General features: G+C 37.2%; 1 protein-coding gene across 2 annotated transcripts in view; it reads right to left on the reverse strand.

The window, feature by feature from the left end:
- ST3GAL3 (ST3 beta-galactoside alpha-2,3-sialyltransferase 3) overlaps positions 1–15,099 on the reverse strand; it is a 251,254-nt gene that overhangs the window by 37,865 nt on the left and 198,290 nt on the right. For both annotated transcript variants that reach the window (XM_070745047.1, XM_070745046.1), the window contains one exon: positions 12,122–12,268. In XM_070745047.1, coding sequence (XP_070601148.1) covers positions 12,122–12,268 — 147 coding nt within the window. The remainder of the gene's footprint in view (positions 1–12,121; positions 12,269–15,099) is intronic.

Here is a 15,099-nt window from a genome sequence, read left to right on the forward strand (position 1 = left end):
ACAGAATGTAAACTATGAACCTCACCACCCCCATAGATATATCCCATTAGACACACTACTTATATGATAAAACAGGTTTTATAAGCGGTCCTTGTCACTTATGATGTTCCCAGAGATACCTTTTTCAGCAATCACCAGCAGTGGGTTGCTCCTGGTCTGGGCCCGTTTGGTGAACTAGTAGCGGCATTCTAATTTTTGCTTTTTAAACTATTTACACTAAAGCCAAAAGGTTATAAATCTTATTTCAGTCATTAAACCAAACCCAAAGAAAATAATAAAATAATCCCAGACAGTTTGGTTTGAAATTTATAAGAAAATCCTTGTCCATCTAAATGAAAAAAGGTAGTTTCTTAATGCCAAAACATTTCCATCCTGATCTAAATTACTGCATTTGCCACTGTGTATAAAGGAACATATCATATTTTTAGTTTAGAAAAATATTATTCCACCTTTTACTCCCCCAAAGAATTTCAAAAGTAGACGCTTACTTAAAATAATACATTCTCATAATGTAGTATAAATGCATTAAGATAAAGAGGCAATATCTAAATGACAAATGTTTCATTAGCAATGTTATTTATGATCTTATATGGGCATAAATGTGAATGGAGAACCTTCAATCATATATACAGTGGTACCTCTACCTAAGAACACCTCTACTTACGAACTTTTCTAGATAAGAACCAGGTGTTCAAGGGGTTTTTTTTTGCCTCTTCTCTAGAACCATTTTCCAATTACATACCCGAGCCTCTGAAACTGTAACCAGAAAAGGCAGGGAGAAGCCTCCATGGGACCTCTCTAGGAATCTCCTGGGAGGAAACAGGGCCAGAAAAGGTGGGGAGAAGCCTCTGTGGGGCCTCTCTAGGAATCTCCAGGGAGGAAACAGGACCAAAAAGATGGGGAGAAGCCTCTGTGGTGCCTCTCTAGGAATCTCCTGGGAGGAAACAGGTGGGGAAAAGCCTCTGTGGGGCCTCTCTAGGAATCTCCAGGGAGGAAACAGGACCAAAAAAGTTGGGGAGAAGCCTCTGTGGTGCCTCTCTAGGAATCTCCTGGGAGGAAACAGGGCCGGAAAAGGTGGAGAGAAGCCTCTGTGGGGCCTCTTTAGGAATCTCCTGGGAGGAAACAGGGCTGGAAAAGGTGGGGAGAAGCCTCTGTGGGGCCTCTCTAGGAATCTCTAGGGAAGAAACAGGGCCAGAAAAGCTGGGGAGAAGCCTCCATGGGGCCTCTCTAGGAATCTTCTAGGAGGAAACAGGGCCTCCACCCTCCCTGTGGTTTCCCCAATTGCATGCATTATTTGCTTTTACATTGATTCCTATGGGAAAAAATTGCTTCTTAAAAACTTTTTTACTTAAGAATCTGGTCACGGAATGAATTAAGTTTGTAAGTAGAGGTACCACTGTATATATTTATATGGAAGGAGGAAATGCTTCCTCCCATATTTGAGTATACCAGGGTGATTCGACAGAAAAAAAGCATATGGCTCTTCCCTGGTACAAGCTGATTCAGAGGCAAGCCTGTAGCCTAGAGGTTAATATCCTGCCTTGCAGGCAGAAGACTACTGGTTCAATTCCCTCAAGGATATGTCTAGCTGAAGAGAGCAAAAGAGCTCAAATAGATCTATACTAGTCTCCCTTCCTTTTCACTTATCAGCAAAAATATGCCACACACACACACACACACACACACACACACACACATATGAGACACAGTATTTTCCTATTTTTGCCTGTATGATTGCAAAGATTCCTGCAGTTGGAATTCAATGCCTGTTAATCATTCTGCATACTTAAACAATGGAGAATTTTACTGGCTAGAGGTTGGAGGCAGTTTTGCCTTTAATGGATGCTATAAACAGAATGGATTCTACATTAAGAGTTGCACCATTCACAGAGTTAATAGTTCATGATAAAGTTAATTTGAGACATTCGGGAAGAGAGCGTAAGATTATAAGAATCGGAAACTTCAGATCGTGCAGAATGCAGCTGCGAGAGCTATCATGGGCTTTCCTAAATATGCCCATGTCACACCAACACTCCACAGTCTGCATTGGTTGCCGATCAGTTTCTGGTCACAATTCAAAGTGTTGGTTATGACTTATAAAGCCCTTCATGGCACCGGACCAGAATATCTCCGGGACCACCTTCTGCCCCACGAATCCCAACGACCAGTTAGGTCCCACAGAGTTGGCCTTCTCCGGGTCCCGTCAACTAAACAATGTCGTTTGGCGGGGCCCAGGGGAAGAGCCTTCTCTGTGGTGGCCCCGACCCTTTGGAACCAACTCCCCCCAGATATCAGAGTTGCCCCCACCCTCCTAGCCTTTCGTAAGCTCCTTAAAACCCACCTCTGTCGTCAGGCATGGGGAATTGACATTTTCCCTCCCCCTAGGCTTATAAAATTTATGTATGGTATGCTAGTATGTATGATTGGTTTCTAAATTGGGGTTTTATAAATTAATTAAATATTAGATTTGTTACATTGTATTATTATTGCTGTGAGCCGCCCCGAGTTTGCGGAGAGGGGCGGCATACAAATCTGATAAATTAAATAAATAAAATAAAATTAAATAAATAAATAAATAAATAAATATGGAGGCGTTAGGGACGAGTGGTTTTTCCAATCAAAACGCAAACAGAAAGAAGAAGAAACCTTTGGCAGAGAAAGCTTTTCCTAACTCTTTTCCCACTATTTATAGTCTGCTAATCCACTCTGGCAAACAAACAAACAAACAAACAAGTAAACAAACGATTTGATCATTCATAACTGAGAACAACTTCTCTGGAAAGAATCTGATATTATAAGAAACATATTTTACTAACTCACAGCAGAAACATATTTAATTATTTAAACCAGAAGTTAGAAGATTTACAGTTCTCCAAAAAGGAGACCAGCCACTGCCCACCGAAAGCACTCTGATAGACTGAATGTCAAGTCCTTAGATACACATGTGGGCAAAACACCCTTAAGACTAAACTACAAAACAACTAGGAAGGTGACAATCCTATGAATCACTGAGACTTCCTGATCTCAGATTAATCCCCAAGGGAATGGAAGCTGCCAGAACATGACAAAAGTATAAATCCATGACTTGAAAAGTCAATGCTAACGCAATAAATTTATTAACCAGCTTGAAGTAGCTTGAGGGAAAGAAAGTCATTAATGCTTTTAAAAGCCCAACCTACATTTCCCAATTATGGACAAAAAAAAATATAATGAACCAAACAATTGCAAAGTAATTTTAAAAGCTGAAAGGATCATTCACATCAAGTGTTCTAATTGTATTAAAATAAATGTTTGGGATTAATTTTTCACTTTCAGGTTATGGTTTTAGTCAATTTTATTTTATGAAACTTATTTTTAATTCTATTTATTGTGTTTTTATTGAGTAAATTTTCTATGCTGCCCAGAGTCTGGTTGGTTTCAATAAGAAATACCTTAAGAAATATAAATAAAAACAACTAAAACAATGAGAATCCAGATAATTTCAATACAGTCTCATGAATGTTTGATCAGTCTAGTGAGATATATTATTGGATACCTTAATAATTACCCATTTAAAATTTGATTTAAGCAGCCTGTGAAAGCTATTCATGTCCATGTGAAATTAAATGCTTATTTATATCAGTATTTGATCATGGGATGCTTGAGCACTAGGAATAAGAAAAAAGGCCAATAATATCCATGAATAAACGGTTTAAATAAATAACTTAAGCAATAGAATACTGTATTGTTATCCCACACAAACAAAAATCCCATATGAGGCCAATAAGTCACTAAAACTGAATCTTAAACCAAACTATGTCAGGAAAAATTACGTTGTTTCTTTACAGTAGAGAAAGTACAGTGATACCTCATCTTACAAACGTCTCGTCATACAAACTTTTCGAGATACAAACCCGGGGTTTAAGATTTTTTTGCCTCTTCTTACAAACTATTTTCACCTTACAAACCCACCGCTGCCGCTGGGATGCTCCGCCTCCGGACTTCCATTGCCAGCGAAGCACCCATTTTTGCACTGCTGGGATTTCCCTGAGGCTCCCCTCCATGGGAAACCCCACCTCTGGACTTCCATGTTTTTGTGATGCTGCAGGGGAATCCCAGCAGGAGAGTCCCAGCAGCGCAAAAACGGGAGCTTCGCTGGCAACGGAAGTCCAGAGGTGGGGTTTCCCAGCGAAGGAAGCCTCAGTGAAATCGCAGCATTGCAAAAACACAGAAGTCCGGAGGTGGGGTTTCCCAAGGAGGGGAGCCTCAGGGCAATCCCAGCAGCACAAAAATGGGCGCTTCGGCTGGCAAAAGGGGTGGGCTTGCACGCATTAATCGCTTTTCCATTGATTTCTATGGGAAATATTGTTTTGTCTTACAAACTTTTCACCTTAAGAACCTTGTCCCGGAACCAATTAAGTTTGTAAGACAAGGTATCACTGTATTCCATTTTGTGTGAGAACTTTCACACAAGTATCTTTTGATACAAATCTGCAATTTTAAAAGCTACTTTGTTCTGCTTCCTAAATATGTAATATTTGTGTAAATGTTGCATACAATAATTACAAGGTTTGTAAAGGCAGTCCTGAGGTTACATTGACTATTGGGACCAATGAGCAATGTGGTCATAAAGGCTGATGTCTTTTCTGTATAACTAGTCCCAGTATCAAATTGGTCTTGCTTAATTAAGCGAGAATATTTTAACAGTTTTGGACAGCTTCAATTTCTCATGCTGGAAGTGATTAATTTCATCCTAATTCTATGGATAGCATTTCTCACCAGGACAACAAACTGACTAAAAGGATAGCACAAACTTAATTTATGAGTTACCAGGACCACACAATAAGTCTATTATCACTCCTAAAAAACAGATTCCAGACAGTACATCTGACCCTATGGTGCAAAGAACGAAAAAAAAAGTATAAAATCTGTACATATAGGACAGAAATAAGAAAGATTAATTAGAATACATTGTGAAAGTTAATCAGCACAAGTGAGATTGTACAGTAACAAAAAATAGTCTTATGGTAACCATAAGGATATGTTACTTCTCAACCATATACAGCTTTGAAGTTTATAGCTTCTTTTATTCCCTTAAACAGATAGGAAAGTGGAATTGTTATTTGAATGGAGCAGAAGCATGCTCCAAAACCTCTTATGGATATTACCAAAATCATATAGCCCAAATCTTATTTATGTCCCAAAATTGACAGCATTAGGAAAGAGGAATAAGATTTCCAGTAAAGAAGAGAACTCCGCCAAATCTCCAGTAAAGCCAAATCTTCAATTAATGTCCCCATTTCCAAATCCAAAAACAGTTCTGCCTCAAAATCAAGTGTCCCAATCTGGAATGGATCTTTCATTCATTGTTATTGCGTAAGCACTAATGTATTTTGCGGTATTATTCAGTTTCATCTGGAAAAAAATATAGTTACAAAGTAGATATAAGTGCTCCTAAACCTTCTTGTTTATTATGAATGAAATGCTATGGGATCAGCCTTGAACCATTACACTCTGCCTTCTCAACCCAGTTGAAAAACCCTAAAATTACAATACTAATTGGCAACACATTCTTACCATATGTGGCATGTTTATAGCACCCTGAAGTTTATTTAAGCTTGGAAAGTGGAATGGAATATTTTGATCCTTTATTAGGAATTCAATTTGGCCCCAGTTATTGAGGACATTCATTCATTCATTCATTCATTCATTCATTCATTCATTCATTCATTCATTTATTGGATTTGTATGCCGCCCCTCTCCACAGACTTCAAGCTGTGTGTTCTTATGATACCTCTTGGTATATCCCTGTGAAAGGACTCTGATTAAACAGGCTTTTAATAATTCTTTAAGACTTTTTGATCTTGTTCTATATGCAACAGAAAATTTCATAAATACAAGTTACCAACATCCTACTAAGTTGGTGCTATAAATCAGTGTTTCCCAACCTTGGCTACTTGAAGATATTTGGACTTCAACTCCCAGAATTCTGGGAGTTGAAGTCCAGATATCTTCAAGTGGCCAAGGTTGGGAAACACTGCTGTAAATGAATCTTCTTAGTGAAGATACTGCCCGTTTCTTTGGCTCACACAACAATCCTTAATTTCTCTCCTAGCACCAATTTAGTAGGACTGTGCTGTGTTTCACTTTCTCTGGTAGTGAACTTAATTAAAAGCTGCCAGCAAGATTGAAACTATTATTGTATGAGCTTCTAAATATCAAGATAGGAAGTATTTGGGATTACAAGGTTTGCATAAGTATAAAAAATAAGGACAAACAGAACCATTCAAGGAAGACTGAGTAAGCTCAATAGCCTTCAAATGGGGCTAGCAATCTGAAAAGGAAAACAAACAAACGGGAAGAATGAAATGGATTATCCTAAAAGAAATGTAACTAGCAAGAGCTGTGTTTGGCATTGTTATGAATAGGATCACAATACACATTGAGCTAGACCTTTGTTATGAATCTTCTGAATATACCATATTTTCCCCAAAATAAGACCCTGTCTTATATTTTTTTGAATCCTGGAATAAGTGCTTGGCCTTATTGCCATGTACTCAAAAGCCTGATTGGGCTTATTATGAGAGGATGTTTTATTTTGATGGAAACAGGGTAACCCTGAGATAGGAAGAACAGACAACACATTGTCCTAGCAGAACTTCTCTGCATAAAATTTTGAAAACCTGTAGCTTCATATCCTGAAGAAAATAACATGTTGGGGTAGAGGATTCTGGGACTTAAAGTCCACACATACAGTATCTTAAAGTTGCCAAATTGAGAAACAGTGGTTTACACAGAAAAAGGACGCAATACCTCTGCCAGATGTATTATAAAACCTCTGCCAGGTCCCTTCATGCTTTTCCTTATGGTTACATTGTATATTGTTCTTATACATGAAAGCACAGCTCACAAATGCATGAAGTTTGTCTTTAATGAAATCATAAGGTCTTGGCTTGGATCATTATTTTCACTACACAAGGAACATTGCCCTGATTTTCCAAATCTCTACACCTGCATCATTATTTGATATTGTTTTTATGTAAATTCCCAGAATATTTAGTTTATTGTTTGTTTTGTGTGACTGGCAAAATCTGTTTTCTTAAAGTCTCATAAACTAAACTATTTAAAAAATGTCCAAGCAGATTTTGTGAAATGAAACATTAGGTTTTAATTACAAACCTCCGTGGTTGATTTTTATTTTCTCTGTCATGTATATATGCATGTATGTATGTATGTATGTATGTATGTATGTATGCATCCATGTATATATGCATGTATGTATGTATGTCTTGGCGTATTCTGGTTTTTTCCCATGTAAGATTGATAGAATCTTGCCAATGTCACTAACGTTGGCAAGAATCTATCAATCTTACATGCGAAAAGATCCGAATACGCCAAGACCTACATACTTATACTCATGAAAATCTATGAAAACACACACACACACAGACAAACACATGCACACATGTATGTATGTATGTATGTATGTATGTACATGTTTGTATGTACATACACACATAATTTATCCAATCCTCACCAAGTTATATTCCCAACATACTGTTCCATAGTATCACATTTTCACTCCAAACAAAATGTAATCACTTGAATGTTTAAGATAATATATTTCAAAATACAAATAAGAAATAAATTAAGAAAAAGTGGATGGCAAAGATTTATATGTGGTTTTCTTTTCTCCTTAAGACTAAAAACATTCCTCTTAAAAGTGATGCCGTGTAACAAATGCCAAGATGAAAAAAAGGCAGAACTTTAATATGCTTTGAATACATTTGAATAATCCAGTTTGGAAATTATTTGCCAAAATAGAGCATATTTTCATAGTAAGATAGTAAGTAAGAGACCTCCTACCATGAATGGTGGGAGTGGGGAGTAGTACAACTTTTATTTATTCTTGACACAGGAGTGTGCATTCTTATAAATATGCTAACGGGGCAGAACATATAACCTTAACTCATTAACTCATTCTTTTTTCTAGGCATTAGCATGTACATGCTTAGGCTTATGAAGCCACTAAGTAATCAAAAAAGTAAAATGAAAATAAATGAAAATAAATACCGGTACTTAAAAAAACTAGCTATGAGTTCTGATCATACTCTTACTTAGCAAGTATTGAAAGTTGACTTACTGCTGTATGAGACTAGGCCTGATGAGATGATGATGATGATGATGATAATAATAATAATAATAATAATTTATTGGATTTGTATGCTGCCCCTCTCCGTAGACTCGGGGCGGCTAACAACTATGATAAAACAACATGAACAATCCAATAATAAAAAACAACTAAAAACTCTTATTATAAAACCAAACATACACACAAACATACCATGCATAACTTGTAATGGCCTAGGGGGAAGGAATATCTCAACTCCCCCATGCCTGGCGGTATAAGTGAGTCTTGAGTAGTTTACGAAACAAAGGGAGGGTGGGGGCAATTCTAATCTCCGGCGGGAGTTGGTTCCAGAGGGCCAGGGCTGCCACAGAGAAGGCTCTTCCCCTGGGGCGCACCAAACGACATTGTTTAGTCGACAGGACCCTTATTGGTCTCTGGGATTCATGCGGTAGCAGGCGGTTCCAAAGGTAATCTGGTCCAATGCCATGTAGGGCTGGTTGAGACAGCGAGCTGTAGCTCTTCCCCACCCTCTTTCGCCACCCAGAGTCCGAAAGGAGTTGGGTGGCTTATAAATTTAATAAATTAAAATTAAATTAAATTAATTCATTCTACTTTTAGTTGGAAATGTGACCTTCCCCATTTTATCTATTAACAATGTCAGAATGAAACAGTCGGTTATGTACTAACAAATTCATCTTCCTGAAACAAACAAGAAATGTATCCAGTAATCCCTCATTTTTTGCAGGGGATGCGTTCTAAGACTACCCGTGAAAAACGAATTTCCGTGAAGTAGAGGAAATATATTTTTTTATGTATTTAATAAGTATTTGGACTTTTAAAACCTACCCTTTGCATTAAACAGTCATTCTACAATGTTTCTCAGCTGGAACTACATGTGATATCCTACCAGTTTCTTTAATAGAGTACAGTAGTACTGTAGAAGAATTTTATGAATTTTTAATGGATTTAAAATTTTCAATGGATTTAAGGCCCCTTTGAAAACCCGTGAAGTAGCAAATCCACAAAAGATGAACTGCGAAGTAACGAGGGATTACTATATTGTTGAATAAGTAGTTAAAATACATGTACGTAATGAAATGCATCCATACAATTTAGCATTTTACAGGGAAGACTTGTCATTTAAGATTGATTCCATGGTCTTGTTCCCAGTATTAACAATTTTTTGATTCAAAAGAATGGCAAGAATGGCAAATTAATAACAACAACAATAACAACAACAACAACAAGAAAGTTGGAAGGGATCTTGGAGGTCTTCTAGTCCAACCCCCTGCTTGGGTAGTGTAGGGTCTCCTCCCCAAGCAGGGAGTTAGACTAGAAGACCACCAAGATCCCTTCCAACTCTGTTGTTGTTGTTATTCATTTATCCTTGCCATTCATTTGAATCAAAAAAATACTAAAGCTGGGAACAAGACCATGGAATCAATCTAATATGACAACTCTTCCCTGTAAAATGCTAAATTCAGAAACTCAATAAGCACACTAAAACTGTCTTTGAAAATTACCATTTTAAAAAAATGGAATGGAAAAAGAAAAAGACAAATACATAGGTGACAGAGATGTATGAAGTCATGTTAAAATTTTGTCAGTTTCACTATAAAGGATAAAAAGCAGTATGTGATATATTTACAAGACAATCTATACAGGGTCCCTCACTCAGCAACTTTATTCTATTTTTATTACAGTTATATCCTACTGCAATCTGTTGATTCTGGAATGTAAACTTGCACACAGTCTATTTAATGTGCTAGAGAAATTTAATATAGATGCATATTAAATTCCCTCAATTCTAGGGCATTTAAATGTATGTGCAAATCTGATGGGCAAAGAATGGGGGGGAGGGGGAAAAGAGTACAGTGGGAATGAATGTATCCTTTTTATTATTATTACTTCTTCCTTACTATGATACTAGTTAAGATTACAGATTAACAGAATTGGAAGGAACCTTGCAGGTCATCTAGTGCAGTCCAATGCCCCGCCCAAGCTTTATCTTCTGCAGATGGATATTACCTTTCTAGTCCATTTGCCTATTATACAGGTAGTCCTTTAATTATGTCCGTAATAAAGCCTGCCCATTCTGATCACAAGGAGTGATGGCTGTTAAACAAGACAGCTTCACTTAATGACCCTTAAAGTCTCCCTTCCCCTCTCCCCCTCCGAAGAGAAAAGCTTCGGAGAAAACCAAAGCTTCTCAGCACTGCATAGACCAGCGATGGCAAACCTATGGCACAGGTGCTACAGGTGGCACATGAGCTGTTGCCCTAGCTCAGCTCCAACGTGCATGTGTGTGCTGGCCAACTGATTTTTGGCTCCTACAGAGGCTCTAAATGGCATTTTTGGCTTTCAGAGGGAGGGATGGGGCAGGGCATTTTTACCCTCCCTAGCTCCAGGGAATCTTTTGGAGCCTGGGGAGGGTAAAACACAAGCGTACTGGGCTCACCAGAAGTTGGGAAAGAGGCAATTTCCAGCCTCCAGAGGATCTCTGGGGGGCAGGGGGAGCTGTTTTCGCCCTCCCCAGGCATTGAATTATGGGTATGGGCACTTGCGCACACCCACGTTCTTTCGGCACTAAAGGAAGAAAAGGTTTGCCATCACTGGCATAGATCATTTCAGAGAAGCAGAAGAGCAGTCCAAAATGTTGATTGGACTACATTGTTCTTGGTCTTGAGTCTTTATGGGAGCAATTCTGGTAATCATGAAACAAAACAGCAATCTCTTTAGGATCAAGAACTACATTTGATCTGTTAGTCAGATTTAGCATGATGGAATGCATTATTTTCCAGAATATAAAAATTAAAAGAGAATATAGTCAGTGCATTATCTTGTTTAACTTCTTTCTGGATGGGAAGTGACTCAGAAAGACAAGCAGGAGCACTTACAATCTTTTTGAAGCGTTGTTTGGGTGTGTGATAGGATTCATTGTCAAAATAAACAGCAGATATTGTCAGTGTCATTCAAAAGCTCCAAAAGGTCTGATATCACTAGATTTTATACAGTTGTCCCCAAGATACTTGGAAACTAATGTTGAAGTGATTAAAAAATTAAAATGTAATGTAATATTCCTAGTCTGAAAACAAACAAGATACTTGGCTACTCCCACCTGCTAGGAAAGCTACAAGTAGAATCATAATTGGCTAAACTCAAACATAATGGAATACCATATAGTGCATGCTGTATATGTGACCTGGATTGTTCTATGGGTTTTTATACTGTATTTAACATTAAAATTTGCATACATATTTCATTTCATGATTTTTTTATTTCTTCTGAATGGTTTCTAGCCTTTTTAAAAAACCATTTATTTATTTATTTACCCATTCATTCATTCATTCATTGTTTGTTTGTTTGTTTGTTTGTTTATTTATTTATTGGATTTGTATGCCGCCCCTCTCCGAAGACTCGGGGCGGCTAACAACAATAATAAAACAGCATATAATAATAATAATCCAATATTAAAAACAATTAAAAACCCATTATAATAAAAACAAAACAGACATACAGACATACCATGCATAAAATTGTAACGGCCTAGGGGGAAAGAGTATCTCAGTTCCCCAATGCCTGGCGGCAGAGGTGGGTTTTAAGTAGCTTACGAAAGGCAAGGAGGGTGGGGGCAACTCTAATCTCTGGGGGGAGTTGGTTCCAGAGGGCCGGGACCACCACAGAGAATGCTCTTCCCCTGGGTCCCGCCAAGCGGCATTGTTTAGTTGACGGGACCTGGAGAAGACCCACTCTATGGGACCTAACTGGTCACTGGGATTCGTGCAGCAGAAGGCGGTCCCGGAGTTAATCTGGTAAATCTAACATTTACTATCAGCATATTGGACACGGCACAAGATCCAAAAGTGACACAGTTTTCATCCACTCACCAATATATGGATGAGGGTTTAGAGCAGGGAAGAATGTATTATTAGATTATTAGTCTTGGTTCCCCATTTGCAATACAAAAGAGTGCGAGGGTCATATTGGGGATAGGCTCCAGTGTATACTTACCCCTCTGCCCATCAGGCCATTGTTGAAAGGAAGGCCAATAAAGCTGAAGGCTGCCTCCTGTATAAAATATGGATTCAGTATTCGGATCTCATGGGGCTCTCTTGGAACATGGGTTGCCACAGACTTCCAGAAGCCATCAGAAGCACTCTGTAAAAATGCAAAGGGACATTGCAGATAGTTAGAGAACCCAAGTCCTGATTTCCTTTTGAACTCACCAGCCCTGTAGAAAGGAAATACAATTGGGAACTGCATTCAGAATCTAACAGTTAATTATGTGAAAAAATTGGGAAACAATGTAAGAAAGTAAAATAATGGATCTGTTTCAACTATTCTTATTTAGACCTTTTAGATAGGTTGTATCTGTAGATTCAACTATCTTTGGAAATTACATCTGATTTATAATCCAGGCCTTGTTAATGAACACAACTGTTTAGAAAACCAAGGGGGCAATGCATATTAAGAGGAAAAAAATCACTAGTAGTGTACCTTGGCTGAATTCACATATTAAGCACATTTGGTTAGAGGATTCTCTGGGAATTTAAGGGCTAAACATGAATTAAGAAAAAAAAAACATGGAAATACTCACTTCCAGAACACTAACAAATAAACGTCAATCCCAAGAAATCAAATTCCAATTAAGCGCAATGAGTTTAATTTTGATTGAAATACTGTACACAACAGTTGCAATAAATAATTTACACAGAGAGCTTTCATACTTCAAGGATTTTATTTCAAATTTATATTTCAAAATTTTTACACAAGACATTTTCTCTCATGCAGTGTTTTCCAAACTTTTGACACATGTGTACCCCTTCTATAATTTTTGTAACATTTAGTACCGCTCGTCAAAAAAATTGGATGTATTTTAATAACAATCAAAATATATATTTTTCTTTTTTTGATACATACACAAAATAATAATAAAGGAAAAATAAAATTATTCATAATAATATATAAATAAACATTATATTATAAATAACATTTATTTGGATCAATGAGAAGGATGAAATTGTTTATGCTGAGATGACAAATCATCATAATTTGGTTCCCTGGTCGTTAATTTTAATTTCAGATGTGGTTCCACGTCCAATAGTCTGTTCCTTTTTTTCAACTTAATGTCTACAAATGCGGAAAAAGCAGCTTCCCATAAATATGAAGTTAGAAGAGGCAAGATGTATTTCAGAACATTTTCTGAACGCATACCCCCACCAAACTCTTCCCATACCTCTGGGGGTATGCGTACTTTGGGAAACACTGCTCTAATGGAACACAACTCCTTATGGAGGAGAACAGTGGAAATAAGAGATGCATTCAAGGATTGCATGGGTATGAACATATGCTCATATCTATGCACACTTTTTGCTTTTCTGAACTAATGAGAAAGATGAAATTTAACTCAAGATGTGCTTAGATGAAAAAGAAAATCCCGCTGGGCTGTTTCCCAGACTGACCAAAAGCATTGGTAGTATATTCTTTTGTTTTCACAGTGGGCTATATAGACAGTGTGTTCTTTGCACTTGTGGGCTGTAGGGAAAAACAGAATGTCTAGAGAGAGAAAAAACACCTCATAAATCCAGGACAGGGATAACTCTGACATATTAGGAAACTAGGCTCTCAGCTCATGTCTAAAATGGATTACATTATCTTTATTTACTATAGTTTGGTCTCTGCTTCTTATGGTGCCCATGGGAAAAAGAATTATTTGAAAATCTACAACTGAGGAAAGATTAGTTGAGACACATCAAGTAGTTACAGGGTGTCTGCTGTAGCATTGATCTCTTCCAAAACAATCCATTAAACAAAAAGCCAGTTAAAAATACACTAGTCCTGGAACTTAATGAGCCATGTAAGATTGGGATCACATTTCCAGTGAACTCCAGCAACACAATCCTCAGTGGATCTAGAAACATACCAATTTCACAACACAGTAAAATGAGAAATGACTCGAGGCTGTATTCAAATTAAAACATACAAATGTACAATTAACAAACTGTTTTTAATAATTCCCATGAGTCATTTATTATTACCTGCTTCCAAAAAGAGTTACAAAAAGAGTCTCTATGGGGATTTAATGATCAGCTAACAAAATTATTCAATGGGTACAGATTCCTATTTTTCCTTTCCCTTTGACTTCTTTCCCACCATTATCCATTGAGACTGTTCTCCACATTAAACCTTTATGGTTATCTAACAATGGTTAAAATGTACAGTAGATGGGAAAAATCTTCCTGATAGCTTCTTTGAAGCAGGAGAATATAATATGCAGTCCCTGATTTACAACCATAATTGAATTTCTGTTGCTAAGCAAAGGAGTTGTTTGCATTGTTGGAGAATTCTTAAATATTACTGAGTTGAAGCTGTTCACCATGGAGGATTAGATCAAAAGTCCTATACTATGACATAAAAGACTGATTCAGTTATAGGAACCAAATTGTATTTGGCTGCAATTACTGCAACTAGAGATGATCCATCCAATTACTAAACCTAAGAGGATAATTAGTTTTTCACACTGACATGTTGTGTGTTTTTGTGCATGAAAAGTCCACGGAGTCCACGGAGAGGGGCGGCATACAAATCCAATTAATAATAATGATAATAATAATAATAATAAATTTTTTAAAAAATATTTTTTAAAAAATACTCTTCCCCCCCCCTCCACATAGAAACACAAATTTCTGATAACATTCAGTGGAAAAGATCTGCAAAAATTCAAAACAATCCAAAATAAAGCAAATACTTTTCGATGCACGAGATATTTAGCATTATAAATTTCTTTCTTATTAGGATGAGGACAGTCTTCAAGACAGGGATCTGGAAAAATCCCAACTGCTGTGCAATTAATCTGACTCCCAAGAAGCAGAATATAAGCGGACTAAAGAGTAGATCTGCAAGACTCATAGATTTATCTTCCATTTTATCCTGAGTCAAAATAACACAGTGTTTTTATTCTCTGTGCATTTTGAAAACATTATTTTAGC

The sequence above is a fragment of the Erythrolamprus reginae genome, chromosome 3, assembly GCF_031021105.1.
Source record: "Erythrolamprus reginae isolate rEryReg1 chromosome 3, rEryReg1.hap1, whole genome shotgun sequence".
NCBI classification, from domain to species: Eukaryota; Metazoa; Chordata; class Lepidosauria; order Squamata; family Dipsadidae; genus Erythrolamprus; species Erythrolamprus reginae.